Here is a 27,286-nt window from a genome sequence, read left to right on the forward strand (position 1 = left end):
GGGCCGGGATATTGACTGGGCCGCAAATGGGCCAGTGGGTCGCTGTCCAGAGTGGGAGGGGCAAAACGGTCAATTGCTCGAGTGGTGGAGGAAACCCCAGCGAGAGGCCGTGTCCCCACTCCACAGCCTCTGTCTCCTCGTCGTCCCCGATCCCCTCCTCTCCTCTCCACTCCTCGAGATCTCCCAAGGTCAGGGAGGCAGCAATTTCACCCGCGATTCCGCGCGCCGCCGCCGTCGCCGCCGCCGACGTCGCCGCCTGGGTGGGGGAGGAGATGGCCGGCCTCGGGAAGGCCTTCTACGCGGTAGGGTTCTGGATCCGGGAGACCGGCCAGGCCCTCGACCGCCTCGGCTGCCGCCTCCAGGGGAACTACTACTTCCACGAGCAGCGTAAGAACCCTGCCCCTGTGCCTCCAATCCGCTCTCCGGTCTTCCCCCCGTCGCGATAGCGGTTCTGTGAGTAGCGTCGATTTGATCCTGGAGTGTCTCCGGAAACGGGAGAGCGAATCGGGGGATTGCTGTGGGTAGGGTTTGGGACGATTCGCTGAAATGTTGTGGTTTGTGGACACGTTCCCTGCCAGGCTTGGGCTGTCCTAGGGTTTTGCGCAGTTAGATCATCGTGCATTGGTTTGAGTTGAAATGGACCTGCAATGTTCGTTTCAGTGTAGTTTGTGAAATCTAGAGGCTGCCTGGTGTACAGATCGTTTCGTGGATGCTGTCTGATACTTGAACAGGTCCAATGCACGACAGGTGCTGGAAGTATGGAGGGTTAACTGAATTAGTAGATTCGTAGATATTGTTGTTGATCATGCTCTGGGTATAAGGTTTTGAAAGAAGAGATTAGTTCCCCAGAGCTAGAAGTTAAAATCTCCGCGATATGTTAAATTTTGTCATGGATGATTTCAATAGGATGCTAAAGGTTACGTGTGATGATTTGGTGCTCGGAAAGAGGTTGGAAGGAGAGTTTAATCGCTGAAGTTTTTGTTGTCACTGCTGAGAACCACCATGTTCCTATTAGCTTGTGAGGATTTATTTTACGAGGTCTGGTGGGTTTCGAGAGTTCAGAGCAACTCTTGTCTTAACATGGGGCAGAAATAATGATTTGTTTTTTATATTCTCTGTAGTTGTGAGTGTTTATTGATGTTTGTGACAAACTGGTGTTTGATGGCTTATATCCATAGTGAAAATGGAAGAACCAACCTAAAACAGTCATTTAGATACCCAATTGAAGCAAAAAAGTATAAATGGTGAATTTGGCTTGATAACAATGTTTCATATGATTCTTAATTGTGTATTACTGTACCATGTAAGCATTGTTTGAGCCTAAAAATAAGCACTATAATTTCATAAACCATCTTGGTGTAAACTACTATTTCTGAGAGTGATTCAAATGTAACTGATTTTTTAAGTTTCTGTTTGACTCCCTGATCATATTTAATCTCGTATGTGCATATTATGAGACCCTGTCGTATTCTGTTTGTTGTTAATTTGTCTTAGTCTGGTGGAAGATTTTACAACTATAAACTCAGTAGATCAACATGTTGGTTGTGCCATTCTATAGTGATCCCTTGAAATGTCTCCTTGTAAGTAAAAAAATGTTAGTAGCATTTTACCTATTCTAATTGTTATGCTTCTGTCACTTGTTCCTTACAGTCTCACGCAGTTTTGACTGTACATACCATCTTCACGCTACTGCTTTTGCTGTGCATTTTAATATTGCCTCCTTCCTGATTGCTGATAATATTAATTTTGGTGGTTCTGTCTATCTGTGGATGTCATGTGTTCTGCAAACTGTATAATTATCAAAATTAAGACCTAAAATTGTATGATGTGTGCCATTACGCTTTATGAGTTTTGTGTAACATTCATGAGGTTGTTACCATAAGATTATCATGATACTATTCCAGTGGGATTAAAAGGCCATTTCTATTAGCAGTCATTCAAATACCAGTATTACACATGGTTGACTTTGAAGGCGTGAATAACTCAATGCCATTATAGATTGATACCAAAGCCTGAGGACATACTTATAGAAACAGAGTCAGGATGAGATAGGAAGGAGTCCAGTGGGCCTACGAGCATGAGACAGTATATGAAACATTAGGATTCTAACAAAGTTATTAGTGATAACTGTTTGCTTCTGTAGTAACATATTGAAATGCTAATATGATTTCCTTTTGAGCATTACAGTCTCAAGGCATCGCACACTTATGAACATCTTTGACAAAACCCCTCATGTTCACAGAGATGCATTTGTTGCCCCAAGTGCATCTCTCATTGGTGATATTCAAGTTGGACAAGGAGCTTCAATTTGGTATGGATGCGTCTTAAGAGGTTTGTGCTTCTTGCTTTCTTATCTTAGTTAGCATCATTTTGCATAATCATGTAACAAGTACTGTGGAACTGTTCCTGTATTCTGGTTTGTCTTTGCCAAACTAAATTATTTAGGATGCAAAAAAATATTGATGTCATGTTTTCGTCAATGTTCAAGGGTATCAGTCTATGTTATTTACTTTGTCAAGATATATTTATAGATTATCTCTTTTGAGTTTTTGACTATAAACAATCAAATTATATTGTTCACATGAATACATAACAGTTGATGTAAGGTGAACAAGCAAACTGTTGGCATAGGAATAGCAGTTAGTTTATCAGTAGCAAATTTATATTTGAAATAATACTTTCAGTTAAATGTACGTATCCATGTGCCTTCTATGCAATGTATTAGGTGTTTTTGGTGTTAAATGTATGTTAGTAATTGTGCAATATCTTGACCCAGCTACCTTTTTTGGCTGACAAAAAGAAATACTACAGTTTATCTAAGGGAAAACCATTAACATTTTTTAAAATATTAAGTGGATAAATCGCAGTGATATATGTCACTATATATTAGACCCCTCTCTGTACAAACAAGCCATTGATTGTGTTAACAGAGCTATATTTCCATCACACGGGATGATTTATGTTCTCATCACTGCCCAAACTCTTGTCTTCTCTATGCAGCATTTGTCTCTCGAGAACAAGCTAGCTGGTTCTGTTACCAGTGCTAACTTAAGTGACATTGCTACTTATCTGGCATGTTTACCCAGTGATACTTACAATACCTACAAAGAAAACTAAGACATAACAGATTAACAGTCTTGACATGTTCAGCCAATAAAGACAACTTTTGCCCATGGAGTTAGATTCTCTGCACAACAGAGATATGCAAACTAATTTATTCACTCGTTTTGAACTATGATACTATAATTTGTTGAAGCTTTTAATATCTATCTATGATCCTGTATTTCAATTGTTGTTACTTTTGTTGTCAACAAGTATCTTGACATACTTAATTTCAGGGGATGCAAACAACGTTCAAATTGGATCTGGGACCAATATACAAGACAATTCTCTTGTCCATGTGGCAAAATCTAATCTTAGTGGAAAAGTCTTTCCAACCATCATTGGGGATAACGTCACAGTAGGTAAATATGATCCGTGGTTCTTGCCTTACACATGTGCTTCTTATGATTTGTTTATCCAATATTCTCGCAATATTTAGGTTCCATATTTTAGATGGTCACGATCTGTTTCTATCATTGCCTAGCACAAGAATAGGCATGAGCACATCTTCCTGCAAAGATGTTACTCATGAAAACAATCATTGTGAAGTTCTGATGACATATACATTCTGAAACACCACTTCACAGGTCATAGTGCTGTATTACAAGGATGTACTGTTGAGGACGAAGCATTTGTTGGTATGGGGGCGACCCTGTTAGATGGTGTTGTCGTGGAAAAGCATGGGATGGTTGCTGCTGGAGCCCTTGTAAGACAGAACACAAGGATCCCCTGTGGAGAGGTTGTGCATTACTCTCTTTATTACTTCACTTTCAGTTTTGATTGTTAGTCAGGTCTCGTCTAAAGTTTGCTTCACTTGATTGGCTATTTGTTGTTGCAATTAGGCACACCAAATACATGATCACCATCTGTTTAGCGTACCAAGATTCAACTAGTTTGTGGAAAATACATTGTTTTGCACTATTTAGGTAGCAGTTACATTTTGTAGGTTTAGATGCCTAGACATTTCTGCATGGGCGCATCAAGAATGTGCTGTGTAGCTCTTGTTTGATCGTCTTATTTCAGTGAGTTCTTTGCTGACTAGTTATATTGGATTCAGGTATGGGGAGGAAACCCTGCCAAATTCCTGAGGAAGCTCACTGATGACGAGATTACGTTTATCAAAGAATCAGCTTCTAACTATTCCACTTTGGCAAAGGCCCATGCTGCTGAGAATGCCAAGCCTGTTGAAAAGACTGAATTTGAGAAGCTGTTCCGCAAGAAGTCTGCTCACCAGGATGAGGAACACGATTCAATGATTGGTGCTACTCGGGAGGTTACTCCGGAGCTGACGCCCTCGAGTTCTGCCCAATAAACCTTGTTTCTGTTTTTGCTTCTCTCTGGTGCCTTTGCATCATCTTATATTGGACAGTGCAGGATTGTTGAAGGTGACACTGTTCCATGAGTTTGGCGGTTTATGTTTACTTTCCTCCCCAATAATTTTGGGTCGAGCATTGTTCAAAAGCTGGCCATGTACTTCGTTTTCTGTATTCCATATGTTTAAGATGCGCTCCATGGAACAAAGAGAACCATTACGCACAGAAATCTAGCATCGTTTTGACAAGTTACTTGCAGCGCGTTCTTGTAGTTCTCTACAAATTATTGGATAACTAATGGGGATTTGTTGGTGTGCGTTAAATTTGGTAAAGTCTGAAATTTTAACTTTGGTGATGAATCAACCTTACCTGACCTTTACTATAACGAACTTGGCTAGAATTTTGTGTGAAGGAACATGTCTATATAGCCCTAAAATTTTAGTGGAAATCTGCTTGGCACTGTGAACGTCGACAACTCGAAATACCTTATTATCTATGTACTGTAACCTCTAACCCCTAAGGTGGTTTTACTGATGTGGAAAAGATCAAATAAGCGGGTTTAATGACTAAGACGACATATTTGTACTTCAGTCTCTCGGTTCATGATTTATATTGTATTATGGTGACATACTAGCATCGTGCCATTTCCCATACTGCCATCTGCCCCCATCTCTCTCCTGAGATAATAGATAACGACCCATCTCTCTCCTGAGATAATAGATGACGATAAAGAGGTGGAGAGATAATAGATGACGATAAAGAGGTGAAAGTGAGACTATGAGAGTAGATGCTAGTTTCAAAGTTTAGAGTGTTAGAACTTACGCTCAAAATATAGGGGTATATGGATTTTTTTTTCCTAACTATAAAATAGCACCAGTACTCAGCTCATACGATGGTAGCCGTTGCACGTGACTGCCATATGTTTCATTTTCAAAGGAAATTGGACTATCAATTCATCAGCACAAAAGACCCAACAAAAAGCTCGATCTCTTCCTTTCATCTTGATCATCTTCGGCAGACAATATTTTAGGTCTTGGCTTTCAGTGACCTACCAGGACGTTCATCCCCCCTGCGCCTTTCCAACGTCAATGCAAGATGGGCCATGGTTTTGAGGATTCAAAGTTTTATATGGGCCAATAGTTATCCCACTACTAGAAGAAAAATAATTTTCATAGACACCCTCACTATTTTTTAAGGTGGGTCAAAAGAAAGAAGATCTGTTTGTGAAAATACGGAGAGAGTCTTCAGTCCAGACCCGTATGTAAAAATCGATTTTTGCATGTGCACACTTACGCCACCCGTCATGTGCTTTTGAAAAGCAATATTTGCATATGGGTGACTTGAGCCACTCGCAACCTCATTTTCGCAAATGAGTGGCTTAAGCATGCACATATGCAAATCGATTTTTGATTTTCGTAGACGGACAACTTAAGCCACTCGCCCATGAAAATCAAATTAAAGAAAACACATTTCTATATCTAACTTTTTCATATAAAGTCAGATGAAGATAATCTTTATATTAAAGTTTTATATCTTGACAAGATCTATAACTTTGTAGCGCTCGACCAAATCTTCAACTTTATAATTGAAAACCTTCTCATTCAAGATGTTCAGAGAACTAAATAAGCATTTCAAGTTTTGTGTATGTGAAGTTAAAAAGAATAGCATCATAATTTCAAACAGTAAGTACTGGATGGTGTGGTGGTAAGGATGGATGTGTGTGGACTAGGTATTGAGTTTGATCCTCCATAGTCTATACCACTTGTGTGTATTTCAACCAAAAAAAGAGAGAGTAAATTTCACAAAACTACACGTTTTGTGGTTCAAGTTGCAGAAAACCACACACATTTTGACACTTGGCACTTAAGTACATATATTTTGGTAGTGTAGTTTTACAAGACCACACTATCAATGAATGGATTCACCCGCGAAATGACGTGGTTGTTTAACCTAGGACGAGGATATGGCATCCTATTACTAGCCATCGCACGAAAATTAATAGGATGCCACGTTCTCATCCTAGATGGAACAACCACGTCATCTCACGGGTGAATCCATTTATTGATAGTGTGGTTTTGTTAAACTAAACTACCAAAATATATGTACTTAAATGCCAAGTGTCAAAATGTGTGTGTTTTTCTGCAACTTGTACCATAAAACATGTAGTTTGTGAAATTTACTAAAAAAAAAAAGATGTTGCTTGTGACTTGGGTGTGCAAATGTGTAAGGATGCGTACTAAAATTCAAAACATTTTTTGGATTTAGTTCTGGTGCCTGAAAATTCAAAATGTGGAAAATTCATTTTTCCAAACAGCTGTCTTAAGCTGCTTGCCTACGAAAATCGTTTTTTTTTCATATGGTTGCCTTTAGTCGTTCGCCTAGTAATAATCGATTTTCCTATACGGCTGGGCAACCCACTCACGATAACCTCTATTTTCACAGACACCTAGCAAGATGCGAGCCGCTTAACCGCTTACAAAAATAGATTTTGGTCGTCAGCAAAAACCACTTCTATAGTAGTGTTCATAGCAGTTCTTCAGTTTTCTACGGAGCTTTTTTTTTTTCTTGTTGGTGGTTTTTTAAAGGACTCAGGCTGTGTTAGGTGTTGGGTGGTGGGTGTTGGGAACCCATCACCTACGCATGGAAAAGGTAGCGGTTCATTAGCACGTGATTAATTAAGTATTAGCTATTTTTTTAAAAAATGGATCAATATGATTTTTTAAGCAACTTTCGTATATAAACTTTTTTTTTGCAAAATACACACTGTTTAGCAGTTTGAAAAGCGTGCGCGCGGAAAACGAGAGGGGAGAGTTGGGAACTCCTGGTATCGAACACACCCTTTAGAGCAGGTACAATAGCAGGCTATAAGCCAGCTATAGACACATTTCAAGAAAATAAAAAGGAGAGAGAAGAGTAGCGGGCTACTGATTTGTAGCCAGTTGCAACACGGACTCCAAAATACATATGTGTATGACATGTGGGACCAAATATTAATTGTGTAGTACATATTTATAGGTAACCATTATAAATTGATTATTAAATTGACTATAGATGATTTGTAATCAACAGTTGACTATACTATTAAACTTCCTCTTACTAGTACATGGTAGAATTGGAGGCGGATGACGTCCGCGTTTTGCCTTTTTTTATTAATAAAGATGAATGTGGTATGCCTGCCTAGCCTATCTTTCAACCAAGACATTGCAAAAACTCACATTGCAAAAACTCGCTTAGTGAAAAGATCAACATAGGTAGGAATATATGCGACGCACTCTACCAGTCGATCCAGGCTTTAATCTCCTCACCCTTTGGTATCTTGTTCTCAAACTGACGGTGGCTGATCGAATAGGATAAATTCGTGACCAGCTAGTCCTACTGTACCCCTCCGTATTTTAATGTATGATGCCGTTAACTTTTCGATCAACGTTTGACCATTCGTTTTATTCAAAATTTTAGTGCGAATATGAAAATATTTATGTCATGCTTAAAGAACATTTGATGACGAATCAAGTCACAATAAAATAAATAATAATTATATAAATTTTTTAAATAAGACGAATAGTCAAACATTGGAAAAAGTCAGCGGCGTCGTATAGAGGTAGTACTATGCTATGCAGCCTATGCTTCGACGAGACGGCGGCGCGACACCGCCACGCACGGGGATGGCATCACGCACCCGCACGCCGAGCGTCACCCACGACAATCTTCCCGGAGGCGCACGCGCACAACACAACACAAGCGCGTTACGTACGGCTTCCCTTCCCCCGCGATGGCGGATGGATGGATGGCCCCGCCCAACCCGATTTGACGGCCAGGGTGCGCAGCGCGCGGCGGGTCCGCGTCGCCACCAGCGCGCGCCCACCGACCCCGATCGATCTCTCTCCACGCAACGAACAACTACCCGGTCTATGTCCATCGATCGATCGATCGGCCCATCGATCAATCCTTTGATGGATTGAGATTTGGATATGATCGGATTGGCCGGCGCGCCGTGTCCATCCCATGGTCGTCCATGTCCATCGCCCCCAAAACTATGTTTTTCTTTTTGTTGACAATCCTGCGCCACGCGAAAGCTACGCCGTGCGCAGCGCTAGCCGCCGTTGCTTTTTACACGCACGCTTCTCACCGGCGGGCGACGAGGAACATGTGGGCCGGGGCTAGCGCGAGCCATCAGAGTTTTTTGGAGACTTGAGAGGCGGAGAAACTAGCAGTAGCAAAAAGCAGCTCGATCCAAATCACGTCGTTTTTCTTGTCAAGTGAGAAGTATTCTCCACTACTGCACTTTTAGTCTTCTTTTCGGAAGAGAGACATATATCCCGTGAAATATAGGAGTATTTTTTTTAAAAGATAATGAAATCCATTCTGACTTTTGTAAAGCTAAAATTAATTGTTACAAAGATTGTAGAAGAAATCGTTGCGAATTACAAAATTATAGCTTAAATAAAAACAAGAAATACTTAGAGCACCACCATAAAGGCATAATTTTTTTCTATAGTTGACGAGAGTATGTATAACCGTTGTTTCTCTCATCAGATTACAAAAGTTGTATATAGTCCTTGTCTTTCTCAAACCAAAATCCAGAATCTCTAAAATCAACTATTGGTCGTACAAAAATAATAAATAAACAAAGTAACTAAGGCTTACTTCGAACAACCTACTGACTTGAGCATTTGAATTACAACTCGTTAGCATATGATTAATTGAGTATTAATTATTATAATTTAAAAAATATATTTATTTGACTTTCTTTAAAGAACTTTTAGGTAGAAAATATTTATAAAAAAATACACCGTTTAACAGTTCGGAAAACATGTTTAAAAAAATCTACTCACTAAAAAGAATACAACAGTTAACAAAAGTTACTTTCTAATTTTTTTATAGAACTTATTTTATAAATGAATCCTTTAATAATCCCAGATCCTTAAGGCTTGCTTGGTAGACCTTTTATATCTGAAATGATTATAAAGTTACGGATCTGGAAAAATATGGCTAGTCCGCTCTTAAAAAAAAGAGCTCTGCTCTTAAAACGTAGCTCCAATCCAATATACTCCCTCCGTCCTAAAATATAAAAACATAAGATCAGATAGAATATTTCCTAGTACAATAAATCTAGACAGGTGTTATACTAGAAAATGTTTTATCTGGTGTTAGGTTCTTATATTTTTGAGATGGAGGGAGTATTTTCTGATGCAAATTCACCGAATAATTCATGCAAATTGAAAATGATTTGTCTCTAGCTTCACCGATAAAAAGATCCAGGAGCTGGAGCCCTTGCCAAAGATGGCACTAACCAGTGACACGTGTGGTATGGTAGCTTGGCCAGTGTGATGAAAGACGTGTGCAAAGGTCAGGCTCAAGGTTTTTAAGCTTTCAGAATAACCTTGGCGCCGGCTATCCTCCCAATTTGCTATGCTAAGTAGTAGTATATTTCTATAGTTTAAATAGCACAGTAGCAAATTCAAAGCCCAATGAAATTTAATTTGAGATATCTGTGTTGTATCAAATTTAAATGTACGTTCTATTCATATTATAGAAACATACATGAAAAGTTAGTGACATAGATATTACCACTCACATATTTCGGCACCAACCTCTACACATGCCAATCGCCACACAAGACCCGATGCTAATATGTCCGGCGCCAACACATTATGTATTAGTGTCAATTGTTTTGGCACCCACTTGAGGTCCATTTGTAGAATAAATTTCACTAAAAATCTAATCAACTACAAGTTTGCAGCAGATCAAGGCGAAAAAAAAAACTTCTGGTAACCATGTTAATTTTTCAGTTCTAATCCGAATACGCAACTTTACCTTTTTAATCTGATCCAACTAATTAATACTACCTTTAGTTATTTATTAATAGCATAAAGTTACGGGATATACATGTTTTCTAAAAAGAAGACTAAAGTAGTATTTTATAAATGGGTCCTCAGGGATTATGTACCATCACAATATATGCAAGTTAAGCAGTCATTGGATAAAATAATGGTAAATTAATTCTATAGCATCGAAAGTTTATGATTCACTCTAATAATATTGAAAGTTATCTCTGTTATTTATTTTAGCATTCCGTCGACACTTCCGTTGCCTCCCCAGCCCATCCATATGTCTTATTCCTGCATTCCCCGTCTTCCTTTATTATACATACGAGCACTCTTGGCTAGTTGGCTGTGCAGTACTGCAGCAGCTAGAGTCTAGAGAGCGGTGATGCATCAACGAGAGCATGAGGGACTCAGTGATGTCGAGGCCCTGGGCAAACTCATCGTACGAACAACCTCATGATGATTGGTGTATATGACGAGCTTGAGGGATCTCTGATGGCCAATGGTTATCATGGATGAGCAACCAGAGTTCGTGTGTGAAGTGGTCACGGGAAAGATTGGAGGAAGAGAAAGAAGGGCACTGTTGATACTTCATACCATGTCCTTTTTTTTTGGAAAAACAATAAATAAATAAACATTAACAGAAGTTTGACATGAATGTAAAATGGATAACAGATATTCTTTTTGGTACCATTAAAGTGAACCGTTAATTTTCGATGCCACGGAACTTAAAATCCGAAACTTTCAATGCGCACTCTAGAACCAATTTTACCTAAAACAAATGAATGGTAGAGATATAGAAAAACGTCTGAATCACCCACCGAACTATTAAGCCAGTCCAATTTACACTCCTAACTCAAACAGAGTGGTTTTAGACCTATGTGGCTTCCTAACTCAAACAGAGTGGTTTTAGACCTATGTGGCTATGTGGCTCCCTAACTCAAACAAAGTGGTTTTGTAGCGCCCGTTCCGTCGTGGCGCCTAGCGGGAAAAATTATCTCTTAAAAACCCTAATTGCGAAATCCGTTTTCTTGCTTGTTGTCTAGTGTCCGTGCCATCTCAGATCTCAAATCCCCGATCTATCGTCAAGTTCAATCCCGAATCCAAATCCTTCCCAAATCAAATCCCTCCGCAAAAGTCTAATTCGCCTCCCTAGGGTTCGATGGGCCGAATCCCTCTCGGCCCATCTCCCCCTCCCTCCCCGGCTCTCTCTCTTTCTCTCTCTCTCTCTCTCTCCCTCTCCCCGCTCTGCCCGTGCGCTGCGCACGCGTGCGCGTGAGCCGCGCCGAGTCGAGCGTCCCCACCCTCGCTGCTGTCTCCCGCCGACGCCGCCTAAATCGCTGCGCCGCCCGTTGCTTCCCGCGCGCGCGCGTCGTGGTGGCCGACCGGCCAGTCGCCGCCGCCGTCAGCGCCTGCCGCGCCTGCCCCGCGTCTGCCGCCCGTGTCGCCGCTCCGCTCCAAACCGCCCCCGCCGTCATCGCCGTCGTCATCGACTCGGTCCCGCCACTCCCCGCGCGTGCCTCCAAGGGACGGAGGCAGAGCCCTCCGCCCCCTCTGCCGCGTCGCCTTCTCTCCCTCCTCCTTTTCCCGAAGTGGCAAGGTGGCAAGCCCTCTTTCCCTCCCCCTTTTTCCCTTTTCCCTCCCGCCGGTGTCATCCTCACCCCCTCTTGTCGCCGTTTTGGCCGCGAGCGCCGAGCGCCAGCTCGCTCCCTTGACCGCCCAACGTCGGTTTCCAAACCGACATCGCCGCCCTATAAACCCAAGCGCCTCCCTTCCTCTTTCCCCTCCCAATCTTCCCCGTTTCTCGCCCGCGCCATTGCTGTCTCTCTCGCCGACCGCCGCCGTCGCGTGTGCCGGAGGAGCCGGTGCGCGCTAGGACGCGGAAGGGGACTCCGGGCGCTCGTCTTCTTCCTCTTCCCCGGCCCGAGGCCGGAGAGATCACTCCCGAGCCGTCGGCCTCTCGTCACAGCGCCCCACCTCGTCGCGGTAGTGTCGCCCTCCGTTCTCCCTCCTCGTTCCATCTTCCCCCCTTAGTTTTCGGTAGTAGCATGCGTAGCCTCCCCGTAGCTAGCCGGCGCCGCCTCGACTGCTGCCGTCGCTCGCCATGTGCTCGCCGCCATCGCCGCCCGAGCTCGGAAGCGCCTCTCGTCGCCGGCCTCCCTCGATGCGTTTCCGCCCAATCCGACGCTAGCAATGGGTTCCCGTAGCCGCGTAGATGCTCTCACCGCCGGGAATCGGCCCTTTGTGACCTCATCGCCGTTTCCCCCTTCTCCCGCCGCCGGTTGCCGCCGCCGCAATCCGCCGCCGTCGAGCATTCCCCGGCGAATCCGAGCCGTTGGCTCGTCTCCCCTCGTCCCGTGCAACCTCCCAATGTGCTCGCTTTCACCTGTATCACCGTGGTTCGCTCCGCCGATCGCCGCCGCCGTCCGCCGTCCGTTCCGGCCGCCATCGTCGTCTACCTCCCGCCGGTCCGCGTGGCAGCCACGTAGGCGCCACATCGGCGCCACCTCGGCCGCGACCGGATCGGCTGACCCAGCCAGCCGCTCCCTCCGTTTCCCTCCCCGTGCGCGCGGTCCACCGCGAGCCGTGAGGCTGCGCGTGGGCCCGTCGCACCACGTCCTCCGCGAACCGCGCGCATGCGCCGCGCCTCTCTCCCCAAACCCTAGCACGCCCCGTGTGCACCTCGCTCACGGTGAGCCGAGTCGCTGACAAGCGGGTCCCACCCGGGACCACGCGGGATGGACCCGGCCCACCGGCTCTCTCTCCCCTCCCCGCCCGCGCGCGCCTTGGGCCGCCCTCTTGGGCCGGCCGGCCCATTAAGCTCAGCCGAGCCGCCCCTTTCTCTTGGGCCGCGCTCTAGCCGCCCGAGGGAAGTCTAATTTCCCTCCCTCCTTCTTTTCTTTTCTTTTCTTTTTCAAAAAGGATTTAAATATATCCTTTTCCTTTAGACCAAAAATCCAATAATCTTAGAAATTCAATATCTTCCGAACCGTAAGTCCGTTTGACTCCGTTCAACTTCCAAAATTCCTCAAATCTCGAGATCTATCCAATGGCACACTTAGATGTCAATAATAGGGCTTTATTTTCGCCGTTTGTTGAGTTGTTCCGTTTCGCGTGTAGTTTCGGAGCCCGAAGACCTGCAGTGCGAGGATTTCGAGGATCAAGCTCCAGATCTCGAGCAAGGCAAGTCACCTTTGATCATCTTGCACCTATAATTTAAATCTAAGTATTTCTTTTCCGCAAATATTGCATGAATAGGATTTACACAAGTAATTCGGCCGCGGCTTGCGAGATAGCTTGCCGGCCCCCAACCCTAATTGCTGCAATTACCCTCCTTGATTTATTGAACACTTAAACCTCCTTTGTCGACTGTTGTGCTTCGATGCATGGGCCTTCGGGCACGGGCATCGGAACACCTCCCCTCAAATTTAGAATATCCAATGATGGGTAAAACTTGGGGTTTTACAAAAGACTTGGAAAATCCGACACCTAGGTCGGTGCTTGCGAACTAAATGAATTTCCAAATCGCGGACCGGGGAACGTACCGGGTGTACGGTTTCCCGCTCTTGCACTTAAGGACCGTTTCCTTGGAATTTCATCCAAACATAAGACAAGTACGACCACATGGGTGGAATGGGACACCCCTGGCTGAGTAATTAGCTAATCGGGGGAGCCTTGATGCCAAGAGACATGTGGATTCGCCGGGGTGGTGTCGGGGAGGACCCCTGGGCTTCCTGGCACAGTATGGTCTGGGACCTAATCTGGTGTTGGTCTGGGACCCCTCTCGTTGGCATATGGTGAACCTGTGTCGGCTTTCGAAATGCCTTGTCATGAAAGCCTTAAGGTCTCTAGTCGTGGCCGTTCTGCACGGGCTGGATGATCCGGGTTAGTAATGTCGTGTGGGTAAAGTGTACCCCCTCTACAGAGGTTATTAAACTGTTCGAACAGCCGTGCCCACGGTCAAGGGCGGGTGTGAGGTGATTCCTAGCGTAGTTTTGTTTGACTACTGCCTTGAAAAATTGGTTGTTGAGGAATGGGTTTGATGTTTGGAAAATCTGCGGCTGCTGGGATCAGCCAGGCTCGGGTGGCCGTTTGAAAGCTGTTGGCCGGGTGCCAATCTTGTTCAATTCAAAAGACTGATACATTGCACATACTCCGACCGGACGAGACGCACTGCCTCATCCGTGTCGTTTGAGAAGCACCCACTTAGTCGTTTCAGAAAGGAGTTCAAAATAAAATCAATTGCAAAAACAACAGCCTTTCCTTGAAGCCTGCATTAAACACTTATTTCCCATGGCTTGCTGAGTACTCCCATACTCACCCTTGCTCTATATAAATAACCCCCCCAGTTGCTGAAGAAGATGAAGCGGATCCCGCTGACGAGGAGTTCTTCCAGGAGCAAGCCGGCTACGACGAGTTTTAGGGTTTCGGCCTAGTTCCCAAGTCGCGCCTGTGATGTTTGGTCCAAGTCTTGGCTTCCGTTTCCCTTTTGTAATGCAATTGTGAGCTCAGGATCTGTCCGCAGCCCAACAAGACTGTACTCCTACTCTATAATAAAGAGAGACCTCTGTTGCTGTGATATTCTGTCTTCCTGTGATACTATTACTGCTTCCTGGGACTGGTATCGACTAACAGGTTAATTTGGAGCGTCACGGGCTAGATCCGCTCGGGACTAGTTCGGGGCGTGACAGGTTTTAGACCAATGTGACAGTACATGTGGTAGTCCAGTCAGCCAAAATGAATAAAAATAATTGATGGCCCTGCATGTCATTAACTCTCGTCCCTCTTTCTATCTCTAGGTGTGAGGCGGAACTGTGGAAGAGACTAATCCACACTTTACCAAGTCATCGGCATTGGCCTTGGCTCCGTGAGCTTTTTGTCATTGAGGGAGGAGGTTAATCCAGAGATGGGTGCGCCGTGAATCGGCCATCGCTGCTCCTCTTCCCCTTTTCCCCATAATGCCAGTGACCCTCGAGCTCGAGCTCTGATTTGGTGAGCTCTTGTAGCGCAGTGGTGGACGTAGGAATTTTACAATGAGATATGAAATTAAGAGAACTATTGGCTACATCAATAATAGGTTTGTGGATTGAAAGCAGCCAGGGATCAGAAAAGTAGATATAGGCTTGTGGACTGTGGGTTGTTAAACGGATTGATATATTTCAAGTCCTAGATCCTACTTGGATTGATATATGTGGTAAATAGACATATGCTTAGTTGATTTTTGGCGAAAAATTTTGGTCCCCATATCCTAGCATGCGTCCGTCCCTTCTGCAGCCAACTGACACCCACTTGGTGGAGCAGCAGCAACGGCGATAGGTAAGCCGTTGAGGTGCGGGGCCTCTCCTTCCTGTCACTTCGTCAGCTGCCAGCGAAGGAGAGGCCCTCGGGAAGGTGGAGGACTAGTGCTAGAGGTGACACAAGGAGGATGCTTTGCCTATTGTGGAGGGCGCCGCTACCACCGTCTTCCTCTGCTTGCTTGTGGAGGCCGTCATCGGTTCCTCCGTTTGCCCTGGATGGTGCCGCCGCCACCGTTTTCACCCACTTGCTCATAGAGGTCACCACCGGCGGTGAAAATGGCCGGTCTTTTGGGGAGAGAAGAGGAGATACATAGGTGAAGGGTTGAAGGCTAACATAGGTGAGGAGATACATAGGGTAAAATGCCTAGTTTTGTTGGCTTAATAGTTGTGGGCAAGGGAGAGGGGGAGGCTACTCAGACTTTTTTTAGAGATATATGTCTAGGGGTGGGCAGAAAAAGACTGAACCGAAAAGACCGAGACCAAGACCGAGAAATTCAGTCCTAGGTAGTGAAAGACCGAATTTTATTCGGTCAATTTGGTTAGTCTCCTCGGTTAACCGGATAGACCGAATTATCAGAAAATGTCTATATGCAACCTACAATCCACTATGTTTAATAGGATTAAACTCTAATAATTTTCACATCCCTACTTCTTCTAGACATGCAATCTAATGAGAGTCTTTACTCATAAGTGCTTACGAATTTTTTTTGTGATTTTTGTGTTGAAAATTTCTATTATTTCTTTGCATATATGAAAATGTTGTTGAATTTTGGTCAGGACCGAGACCGATACCAAATTTATCGGTCCTGATATTTTTGCGCTGAAATTCGGTCTTCACTTTTCAAAGACCGAAAAGACCGAAAGACCAAAGACCGAGACCGAAATTTTCGGTTAGACCGAATACCCACCCCTATATATATGCCACAATAACTCTACACAGTAAATACACTGCACATGTCCGGGATAGCCATATTGCTCGACAAAAAGTTAAGTTGGCAAAAGAAAAAGAAAAATCTAAAACCACTACCGCTCCACTTTTGATCCAACGGTCTTGTAATAGTGACCGCTGATATCGCCGTCGTCACTGTAGCCACGACTGGCAAAGCTGGTGATCGAATCGATCCCCTGCTGCACGTCGGGCTTCGACAGCGCAAAAAATCGGCATCACGCACGCGGGTGGTGGCGGCCGCAGCGCGCGCGCGCGTTAGCTTCAGCTGGGAGGCGCAATGCGCGTCGTCGTAGTACGGTCGAGTCGATGGCGCCCCAGGCGATGTGACGGCCAGTGCGCCCCGCGACCGCGCGTGCCGTGTGGCCACCAGCGCCTGCGCCGACCAATGTCATGTACGCACGCAACGAACAACTACTAGTACTAACCCCCATCGACGCGACGATGCAAATATCGGATCAGATCGCCACTCCTAGTACGTGTCGATCCATCACCCCACACACACACACACACAAGTTAATTTTCTTGACTATCCTGTGCCTCGCGAAAGCTACCCGCAGCCGCCGCAGCTGCTTTCCACCGGCCCCCGGCGACGAACACTGTCGGGCCAGCCTATCAGTGACAACATAGGGAGGAGAAAAAGAAACGGAAAGCTGTAGCTCGATCGATCCAGCCACACGCCGTTTTCCTCGCGAGGTTTCATGTGCAAGAAATCTAGAGAAAGAGGAAACTTTGGTTGTGTTCTTTTAGGGAGTTGGGTACCGAGGGCTTGTTTAGGTCGTGAATTTTTTTTGTCACATCGAATATTTTTGGATAGATATCGGAAAAGGGTTTTTCGGACACGAATAAAAAAACTAATTTTATAACTCGTCTAGAAACCGTGAGACTAATCTTTTGAGCCTAACTAATCGATCATTAACTCATGTGGGTTACTGTAGCACTTATGGCTAATCATAGACTAATTAGCTAGGCTCAAAAGATCCGTCTCGTGATTTCCCCCCTAACTATGCAATTAGTTTTTTTAATCTATATTTAATACTCTATACATGTGTCCAAAGATTCGATGTGATGTTTTTGGGAAATTTTTTTGAGAAACTAAACCAGGTCCGAGCGTTTCTAACATCTCCTCTCTCGTTTTCCGCGCAAAACAACATGTTCTTTTAAGTTTTATACGGAAAAGTTGATTTTTTTTAAAAAAATCATATTAATCATTTTTTAAATTTTAAACTAATACTTAATTAATCATGATAAATTATTCTGTTTCGCATGTGTGAAGGATTAGTTCCCAACCTGTATGTACATAGAACCTTAAAAAGAGTTGGAAACCCTTACGTATCCTAGCTCGTAGAACATAGCGAAAGATTAGCATATTATTAATTAAGTATTAGCTTTAAAACATTAAAAAGTAATTAATATATTTTTTCAAGATAATTTTTCTATAGAAAATTTTTAAGAAACATATTATTAGTAATTTCGAAAAGCGTGTGTGTAAAAGTAGTAGTTGGAAAGGTGTAGTACTCCATAGAACACATAACCTCTCTGCTCCAACCAACCAACGATGGAGTTTTTCTTCTCGAGCACAAAGTACACATATGCTCCACTAGCTATCGCGCTTCAGGTATGCTTTTTCTATGTGCAAACATATCTTGAATATATAAGCTAGGAGTAATAAAGTAACTGAAAGTAAGTTTGTTCGGTCGCATGAAGAGATAATGTAATATAAGCAGTAGGAGTAGATATTATCACTAGCTAGTCACACGGACACAGTGCAGTACAGTATACTAGTAGTAGTGTTCTTTTCTCTCTTTCTTTTTTTTTTCTTTTGAGAACTTAGTAGTAGTGTTCTTGAAGCTCTTTTTTCTACATCACACACCAGATGAGATTTATTGCTACGGCGAAAAGTTTGTGTATCTGATGGAGTAGCCAACTTGGTTAGGTATTGCGACGGCCAATCAATGCGATGGTACGTGCTGTAACTGTAATCGATCACGCCGGGAAAGTAACAAATTAAAATTAAACCCACAATCGAAGTAAAAAGATTTCTCATACGTAAGCAGAGACCACACACACACACACACTTTATGCTTGGCTACAAGGCGTTGAAGCAGAGTGGCCGTGCTGTTATGTTTAGCTCTAGTATAGCAGCAATAAACAGGAGATTACGACCTGCGATCCAGATTACAATTACTAACTTGTGTCCTAATTAATCAACCCGATGGACATCCAACCGAACAGACACGAGGGTTATCTTCCTTTTCTCTTCTTCTTCTTCTTTTGCGTGGGGAGCGATTAACACGCGTGCGTCGCTGATTGGCTCACCATGGCTATAAATCTCGAGGTCGGTTGCCCCTTGCTGTCCACTGCCTGAGAAGCCGTGACCACTACAAGCAGCAACTAGGTTAGCTAGCTAGCTACTGGTGATCAGGCACGAGCTAGCCGGCCATGGCGAGGCGTCGCCATGCTTGCTTTCTTCTCCTGCTGCCTCTGCTGGTGCTGCAGCTTCTTCTTGCTGGGGGAAGCTTGGTTGATGATCTTCCTGCTGCAACTCATCAGGTGCCGAGGTTAGTAGGGCCACAGCGCAAGTTACAGCAGCTTCCAAACCCAAGGCCACAGCCGCAACCATTGCCCCAGCCAAACCCAAATCCACAGCCACAACCACTCCCACAGCCACAGCCACAGCCACAGCCACAACCACAACCTCTGCCACAACCGCAGCCGCAACCACAGCCTTTGCCGCTACCAGGCCCACAGCCATTACCGCAACCCGGCCCGCAGCCGAACCCAAACCCCCAGCCGTTACCACAGCCAAACCCAAATCCCCAGCCTTTACCTCAGCCAGACCCGAACGCGCCGCCGTTGCCTCTGCCACAGCCTGACCCAAACAACCCACAACCTCTGCCGCAGCCAGACCCTAACGCGCCACCACTGCCTCTGCCGCAGCCAGACCCAAACGCGCCACCACTGCCTCTGCCACAACCTGACCCGAACGCGCCACCACAACCTTTGCCGCAACCAGACCCAAACAACCCTCAACCTTTACCGCAACCTGACCCTAACGCACCACCACAACCTTTGCCGCAACCAGACCCTAACGCGCCGCCACAGCCTTTGCCGCAACCAGACCCAAACATGCCTCCTGGCCAACAAATTAATGCAAAGATATCATCACAGCCGGATTCTATTGGTGGAGCCAGAACTTTATATCCATACGGTGTAATATACAATCTCATGCCATTATTTAGCCTATTCTTCTATATGTTTTGATAGTACGGAGAGGCTTATTGTTGTAAATAAGCGTGCTGAGTTACCATTTTTAGATTGCATGTATATACACATTGCCATGTTGATAGGTTTGCTATGTTATCTTTTTTTTTTGTTTGAGATGGAGGTTTGATATGTACTGCACTGGCTTGTACCCTGATATTTTTGTGTATGTTAATACACACCTATTTACCTCTTTGTGTACACATTTGATGCATATGTGTGAAGTCTGTCTTTGCCTCCACCTTATCCAACTTGATGGCTACAATGATCAATCTGTCAGCATCGATAGTTCCTTTTCCTAGCTACTAAGTATACATAGTTCGAGCGAAATAGAAATGGCAAAGCTTTCTATAAAAAAAAGAAATAGAAAAAAAATAGAAATGGGTAAACTGTCATGGTCAAACCAGGTCCTGTAAGGAATCAATGTCATACGGCTTATCTGCCAATTGTTCTTTTTAATACCGAGCCAGTGAGCGTTGGTGTTATATTAAGCATAAATAGAAATTATGTACAGGTTCACCCAAGTGGTGAAGAAAATGAAAAAGGAAAACGTGTTATAACACACAAACACACATGCATCTAATAAGGAGATATTCTCGCTATTTCATCAATGATTTTCACTATGCATGAGAAAAATCTGCCAATTGTTTAATTAATTTGCACACTGACGAGCTTAATTAGTCAAGCTGTGGACTTGTGTACATGAAATTTGCAGGAGTAAATGAGTATTTGAGAAACCAAATAAGTTAGTCTTGATTGATTGGCAGATGACAGCATAATAGCCGTAAGCCGGCACGTACTGTTGGAAAAACCATAGTTTGTTACTGTCGACGATCAACCGGTCACATGTTATTAAAACGAAATCACAATATTTTCAAGCATCAATCACTGTTTACAGTACGGCACAACCGTTTTAAGCTACTTTTCTACCCGATCACAAATTGAAAAGAAAAAAAAAACATGCACTGATGCACATATATAACAACCGGCCGGCAAGTCGGCAACCGTACACTGTCCGTTGCAAACCAGATATATATACCATCAGATGTTAAATGCACGACGTCATGCAAATGCGACTGTGAGACCGGTGATGTGTTCGACCGGGCCCTGCTAGCGATTGATCAAAATGAAGTGATAAGAGGTAGTTCACGAAAAGTGTAGTCTTTTTTTTCCTTTTCTCATAGTTCTTGAGGTAGCGTGAGGTACAACTTTGCCGACCATGGTAGAAAATCTCCATGGAAAATTTTACTAAAATGGATAGCGTGCGAACTGCAAAAATTGCAAAGCGTGAGGGGCAGAGATCAAGATCGATCATATTCATTGGGAACATAACCGGGAAGCCCCCACCGTGAAGTAAAGGCATCGGAGACCAGGAGAATATGGCGTTAATTAATTAACCAGGTAGGTTAGTATAGCACTCTGCAGTTTTCCCCGATCGACGACGTCGTCTTCTCCGTCTCCGTCGCCGCGACACCGGCGAGATCATGGAGATGGGCAAATACAGCAGCAGCGAGAGGAAGAAGGGCCCCGAGAAGGACACGTCCATCAGGTCGGCCATCGTGTCCTTCTCGTCCTCCTCGTCGTCAGCCGGTACACGCCCTTCTTGCTGGCGTAGCGTCGTGACGACCGCGACAGCGAGACGGCGCTGCTGCGGCGGCGACGAGCACGACACGGCGGCGCGCGCCTCCGTCCTCCACGGTGACCACCACCTCGGCGGCATCGGCAAGAAGGTGGACGCGAGCGCGGGCGCGGGTGTCAGGACGCTCGTCGAGCGCAACGATTTCTACTGCCAGGAATGCAACACGCACGGCAAATAGGAGAAAGGCCAAACATCTTGGGTTTCTCTCCTGTTTTTTTTTTCCAGCTGCTCTTACATTTCTGCTTGAACAATACTCCCTCCCTTTATTATTATAAAACTTTTTAGTATTACTCACATTCATATAAATGTTAATGAACCTAAACATAATTTATTTTAGATTCATTAACATCTATATGAATATAGGTAATGCTAGAAAGTTTTATAATATGAAATGGAAGGAAATAACACGGTGTGTGTACGTTTATTGTCAATCTGTGATAGAGGATGTATTCGTAATGCATTAATGTATTTGGTGAGAGATGGCAAGAGGAAAATTGGCACATTACCAACCTAACCTAACCTTGTAGAGGAAAATTGGTACATTAACCTTTCAGACGGCGAGAGCGTATCTGTGTATACACACGCCTCCTCCCACCTGGTGAGTTAAGCCCTGTTCCTGTCAATGTGGACTTCTGGAATTGATGCCCTCAAATGTCTGGAACCAACCATGATTCCAACAACTCGTCTGCTTCTATTCTGAAGACAACAAGATCAGACAAGAAGAAAGTAAAGAGACAACAACTCGTCTGCTTCTATTCACAACATTTGGACATGCAACCGGATCCTTAATAAGCTGCCACTTTGAAAAGGAATTCTCACCACTTCTACCTGATGTTGATGATGCAGATTTCCGTTCACACACTGCAAGTGCTAAAAGAACCGTGAAAAGGAATGTTCTGTAGGCCTGCAAATAACGGCTAAACATGTACTAGGTGACAGACATACAGCAGGCGTATTATATGCCGAAGTCAACTACTGTAATACTCCATTTATCCAGAAAAAAGGACATAATTACATACTTTGAAGGCATAGCTGATGAGACAACCTAAAGATATATTATGAGGGGATCCTAAAGAATGGAGCTAAATACTTAGTAGCAATAAACTTGAATAGGCAAGTTAAAACTTCAGTATTCATTGGACACAAGAATGTTCTGAAGCTATGTAGCAATAGCACAGGAAGGCATGAAAGGGCATTTTTCAGTTTTCATGAGAATTAGCTTCCTTCCTGTACCACAAAAAACTTGATTTGCTAGAGCAATGGTTCACGTCATCTGGAAAATCTCTCGAGCCTCCTACGGCGAATCTCCTCAACGGATGGCTCCCCATTCCCCCCAGCTTGGAGGTGCTGTCTACGAGAAAAAGCATGGTCCTCACGTGCACTGCTGCACATTTCACAGATATCTGTCGACGGCGAGTTGTCATAAGTGCAGGCTGAGCATCTCCATATACCTCGACCATTCTCTCTTGCTGAACCACGGCCAACTCTGCCTCGACTTGGGGTGTAACCCTGAGGACGGCCAGACCTGAAAAGCTTCTGAACAAACCCTACTGGCCATCTCACAGCTTTTGCAATTCCTGAAATCAGAAGAGAAAGTGGGTCTGGCCCAGAGAATGATCGCTTAAGCCAAAGGTAGGCCAATCCAGCAAGTATTCCACCGAGATGGCCAATAAGCGATGTCCCAGGAATAAAAGCCTGAATGAGGAGTAATTCAGCCCAGGCAGCATATTTTGCTGGAATAACCACCCCATGAAGAAAGACATAATCGTCTGACCAGGCATTCAGCACGACCTTCATACCAAATAGTACTCCAGAGAATCCAACAGCATATTGATCATAATAAGCCTCATCATTGCCGAACAGGAGTAAACCTTTGGACAAAAGTAGTGTGATGCCTTGTGACATGCCAAGCAATGCAGCAACCATAGAGGCAAACTCAACACTACCCATGGACGTTTCAAGCTGGATGCCCTTCCATAAGAGAGATGACATGTTGAAGAAGAAGTGAGTTTCGCTCAAGTGGTAGAAAGCCGACAGGAAGAAGCGTGTCAGGTCACAGTACTGCAACAAACCAACAACGATCATCTTGCTTAGTCAGGTGGAACCAGCAGACTGTAACTTCAAAACAATAAAATAGAAGGTGTAGGAAATCCAAATGGGGTTCACAACTATACCCATAATATTTTAGAGCAGATGATGTGTATCTGTATCCTACTAATGAGTTATTTTCCAAGAAGACCAGCTAACTAGCAAATTTTAGAGAAAAATGCCCTATAGGAATTGACAAAACACATTGTGAATAGAAGCTGCATACTCCTTCTAGTCACAAAAAAAAAACATGTCGTTTTGAACATGTTTCAACTCAAACTTTAAAATCCCTTTCGAAATATTTAGGCTGGATGTATGACAATCATATGCACAGATTTTCCTCGCAAAGTAACTTTACTAATATAATCATTTTATGAGGATTCAAATGTTTTGCAATAGAAATTATCGGTCAAAAGCTACATTACGAAACAGTGTTGAAGTCCAAAATGACATGTGTTTTTAACTGGAGGAAGTATATTTCACTGAACTAGAATTACATATAGGATGATCTTTTTTTTTGTCAACTAGAGTAAATGCTTGTAGCAGAGCAGGCTCAAAGAGGAGAAAATTCTCTCTTCATCAGCTCCTCCAGCCTCCAATTCTCTGTTCCCCTCTGCAAATACAAACATTACCACGAAACTACCAGCAATTACTCCCAATAGAAGGATACTACTCCCAAATTTCCCAACTCATTATGCAGTCAGTAATCCCGCTACCAAATTCCCACAAGCTGAAATTCGCATAATCTACCATGTACTGATCAGCTAAAGCGAAAGCCTCGACACAATTAGCACGCCAGGAAGCGCAGCCGCAATTCTACAGCCCTACTAGAATGGGCGAAGAAGTGGAAAAATGGCCCAGAATCCTATGTGAATTTTCTGTTTCTTCTTCTTCTCCTAGGGGAGAAATCAGGATCAATCCAAACACAAGGGGAGGGTTGGTGGAGGGGAAGCTCCTCTTACGTGAATGATGAGGTGAGGGTTGAAGGCGACGCGGTTGAGCGAAGGGAGGAGCGCGTCGAGGGAGCCTGGGCGGAGGTACAGCAGCGCGTTGGCGGCGAGCAGCGCCGCCGTCACGGGGGGCCGGCTGGCGCCCGCGCGGCCGTACTCGAGCAGCACCTGCAGCGCCAGCAGGGGCAGCATCCCTCTCGGCCGGCCGACCCCGCCGCCGCCGCCGCCGCCGCCGTAGAAGCTCGGCCGCCGGCCGCTGCTCATTCCGGCCCCCATCGCCGGAGATTGACTGGGTCACTGACTGGTGGGGCCAACGAAGGCGGAAGACTTGGAAGTCGACACGCCACGCAATTCCCTTGTGAAATTCGCTCCTGCTCTCCTGGTTTCCTTATATTTCTGGATGAGTCGGTTTCTTTCTTTTTTTTTTTTTTGGTTTCTTTCTTCCATCGCAAGAGATGGCCGGAAGCAACGGAACCTTCCGGATAATTCTCGAGCAGGATGCTTCCAAGCTGACATCACGGAACTATTTGCCATCAGATAAATTCTCAACAATTATAAACCATACTGGGTATCGGTTTAGATTTATAAGTTTATGTTATTTTAGTCATTTTTTTAATTACACAGTACTCCCTCCATCTAGTTATAGTCATATTTCTAAATCTGAAAAATTTATTTTTGATAGGCATATTTCAATCCAACAACTTATCATTTTAATGACTTTCTCGGATTTAATGTGTAACTCTCCATTCTTCCATACAGGATTGGTTATATGGGCATCGAGAAATGTAAATATTAATGAATCGCTTGTTTACGAAGAATGGCTAGTAGTATGTTTAAATAGATGATAAGTAGAATTACTTATCCTTGATCTATATGTCAAGATGAAATATTACTATCAAAAATAGATGGAGAGAGTATAAGCTAATGGATTCAAAGTTAATGGTGGATTTATACATTTCCTTTGGAAGAGAATGCTTTATTAATCACTCATTAATGTAATTAAAGCCTATTTATTTAGACTTAGACTTATCGATTTCAACTTTAAAAGTAACTTTTAAGTTAGCGTTTTGGTTTATACACCCTCCATCTATTTTTGATAGTTATATTTCCAAATCTGAAAAATTTATTTTTGATAGGTTATTTCAATTCAACAACCTATCCTCTTAATAACTTTCTCGGATTTAATGCATGACTCTCTATTATTCCACTCAAGATTGGCTACATGGGCATTGAGAAATGTAAATATTAATGAATCGCTTGTTTACGAGGAATAACTAGTAGCATGTTTAAATGGATGATAAGTAGAATTACTTATCCTTGGTCTGTGTGACAAAATGAAATATGACTATCAAAAGTAGATGGAGGGAGTATGATTTATGTATAAGCCAATAAATTTAAAGCATCTAGTTACCACATATAAGAATAAAAACTCCAACCTAGTTTTTTTTTCTTAATACTACCTCCGTTTTTTAATACTACATCCGTCTCAGAATACTTGTCGCTTTGAGTTTTTGTTTCTAAAGTTTGATCATTCGTCTTATTCAAAATATTATGGAATTATTATTTATTTTTTGTGACTTGCTTTATTATCAAAAGTACTTTAAGTATGACTTATCATTTTTTATATTTGCACTAATTTTTCAAATAAGACGAATGGTCAAACGTCGTAAAAAAAGTCAAAGCGATAACTATTATGGGACGGAGGTAGTAGATGACATTGTTGACTTTTGTCACACGTTTGACTATTTGTCTTAATAAAAAATTACATAATTATAATTTATTTTGTTGTGAGTTGTTTTATCACTTAAAGTACTTTAAGCATGATTTATATTTTATACATTTGCATAAAATTTTTAAATAAGACGAATAGTCAAACAAGTGTTTAAAAGTCAACGACGTAATCTATTAAAAAATAGAGGGAGCATTATAAGAGTAGCTTATGGCTTTAAAATACCAACCTAGAAAATTTGACTTTTTGGCTCATAAACAAAGAGGGCCGTAGTGACTTATGGCTTCAAAAAGGCAAACAAAAAGTCTGTTTGTTTATTTAGGCTTAGTTTTTTTTTTCTTTTGCTCATAAGATAACTTATAAATATAATAAATAAAGACAGCATAATCCATCCACACAAGAAAAAAATATGACATTCTCCCAAATGGCATATTCTCGGTGAGCACTCTTCTAAGGTGCCCATCAGTTGGCTTATTTAGGGAATAAGCCAAACGACATATTTACAAATGAAAAATAATTTGTGAATAAAACTTTTATATATGTGTTCTTAGTGATCTGAAAGCAAAGGCTAAAAAATAAACTTTGATGAGGCCGTAAACCTAAAAAATAACTCCAAATTTAAGGTTGAAAATTCAAATTTTAGCTAATAAGCATAAGCATAAGCATAAGCATAAGTGAAAAGATTAGGCCGTAAATGACTTTAGGCATGATCACTTTATCATCGCTTTCGACCCTACCAAATTTTTGGTAGGGCAATAAGCTAAACATGAATTTTCCAATATCATCCTGCAAAAAATTGGTAGTTCCGGAAGCTTCCTCTAAAAAAACACCGCCAAAATTTGAAAAGATACTTTTTCGCGAACGCAAAAAAATTTGAAAAGACATCAAACCAAACACACCCAACTCTACCAAAATTTGGTATTGCCGAAATGAATTTGTCACTACCAAGTTTTGGTTTGGTTGATTTTTGGCAACAAAGTGAACAAGCCCTTTAAATTTTCCTTTCATCGAAATGAGAAGATTTTCTGGTCGTGTGCAATTTTCTAGTCTACTAGGCATCACATCACATCTCATGAAAAAAATGAATGTTCACCCTTCTCCTTCCTCTAGCTAAAGGACATCTTTTCTCTCCG

At 43.3% G+C, this 27,286-nt stretch overlaps 4 protein-coding genes across 4 annotated transcripts; 3 read left to right on the forward strand and 1 right to left on the reverse strand.

The window, feature by feature from the left end:
• Positions 1-11: 11 nt before the first annotated feature.
• Positions 12-4,667, forward strand: LOC127773306 (gamma carbonic anhydrase 1, mitochondrial-like). The gene is made up of 5 exons (XM_052299357.1): positions 12-387; positions 2,188-2,331; positions 3,339-3,464; positions 3,690-3,841; positions 4,160-4,667. Exons 1-5 carry the CDS (start codon positions 27-29, stop codon positions 4,412-4,414), a joined length of 1,038 nt encoding a protein of 345 aa, XP_052155317.1. The 5' UTR covers positions 12-26; the 3' UTR covers positions 4,415-4,667.
• A 14,157-nt stretch (positions 4,668-18,824) lies between these two features.
• On the forward strand, positions 18,825-19,950 carry LOC127772654 (uncharacterized). The gene has a single exon (XM_052298611.1). The coding sequence runs from the start codon at positions 18,926-18,928 to the stop codon at positions 19,745-19,747; it is 822 nt and encodes a 273-aa protein (XP_052154571.1). The 5' UTR covers positions 18,825-18,925; the 3' UTR covers positions 19,748-19,950.
• Positions 19,951-20,091: 141 nt separating this feature from the next.
• LOC127772681 (uncharacterized) lies at positions 20,092-22,214 on the forward strand. Its single transcript, XM_052298637.1, has one exon. The coding sequence runs from the start codon at positions 21,232-21,234 to the stop codon at positions 21,562-21,564; it is 333 nt and encodes a 110-aa protein (XP_052154597.1). The 5' UTR covers positions 20,092-21,231; the 3' UTR covers positions 21,565-22,214.
• Positions 22,215-22,341: 127 nt separating this feature from the next.
• On the reverse strand, positions 22,342-24,827 carry LOC127772600 (rhomboid-like protein 14, mitochondrial). The gene is made up of 2 exons (XM_052298548.1): positions 24,437-24,827; positions 22,342-23,447 (listed from the first exon to the last, which is right to left on the reverse strand). The coding sequence occupies exons 1-2, from the start codon at positions 24,698-24,700 to the stop codon at positions 22,656-22,658; spliced, it is 1,056 nt and encodes a 351-aa protein (XP_052154508.1). The 5' UTR covers positions 24,701-24,827; the 3' UTR covers positions 22,342-22,655.
• Positions 24,828-27,286: the final 2,459 nt, after the last annotated feature.

Source organism: Oryza glaberrima, chromosome 1 (genome assembly GCF_000147395.1).
Source record: "Oryza glaberrima chromosome 1, OglaRS2, whole genome shotgun sequence".
NCBI lineage: Eukaryota > Viridiplantae > Streptophyta > Magnoliopsida > Poales > Poaceae > Oryza > Oryza glaberrima.

What these genes read in the sequence shown, in the direction of transcription:
- LOC127773306 (XM_052299357.1), top strand. Translation starts at nt 27, where the DNA reads ATGGGCCAGTGGGTCGCTGTCCAGAGTGGGAGGGGCAAAACGGTCAAT. An exon ending in TGGGGATAACGTCACAGTAG is followed by an intron (nt 3,465 to 3,689) that starts GTAAATATGATC and finishes ACCACTTCACAG; the next exon opens with GTCATAGTGCTGTATTACAA. An exon ending in CAAGGATCCCCTGTGGAGAG is followed by an intron (nt 3,842 to 4,159) that starts GTTGTGCATTAC and finishes TATTGGATTCAG; the next exon opens with GTATGGGGAGGAAACCCTGC.
- LOC127772654 (XM_052298611.1), top strand. Translation starts at nt 18,926, where the DNA reads ATGGCGAGGCGTCGCCATGCTTGCTTTCTTCTCCTGCTGCCTCTGCTG.
- LOC127772681 (XM_052298637.1), top strand. Translation starts at nt 21,232, where the DNA reads ATGGAGATGGGCAAATACAGCAGCAGCGAGAGGAAGAAGGGCCCCGAG.
- LOC127772600 (XM_052298548.1), bottom strand. Translation starts at nt 24,700, where the DNA reads ATGGGGGCCGGAATGAGCAGCGGCCGGCGGCCGAGCTTCTACGGCGGC. An exon ending in ACCCTCACCTCATCATTCAC is followed by an intron (nt 23,448 to 24,436) that starts GTAAGAGGAGCT and finishes GGTTTGTTGCAG; the next exon opens with TACTGTGACCTGACACGCTT.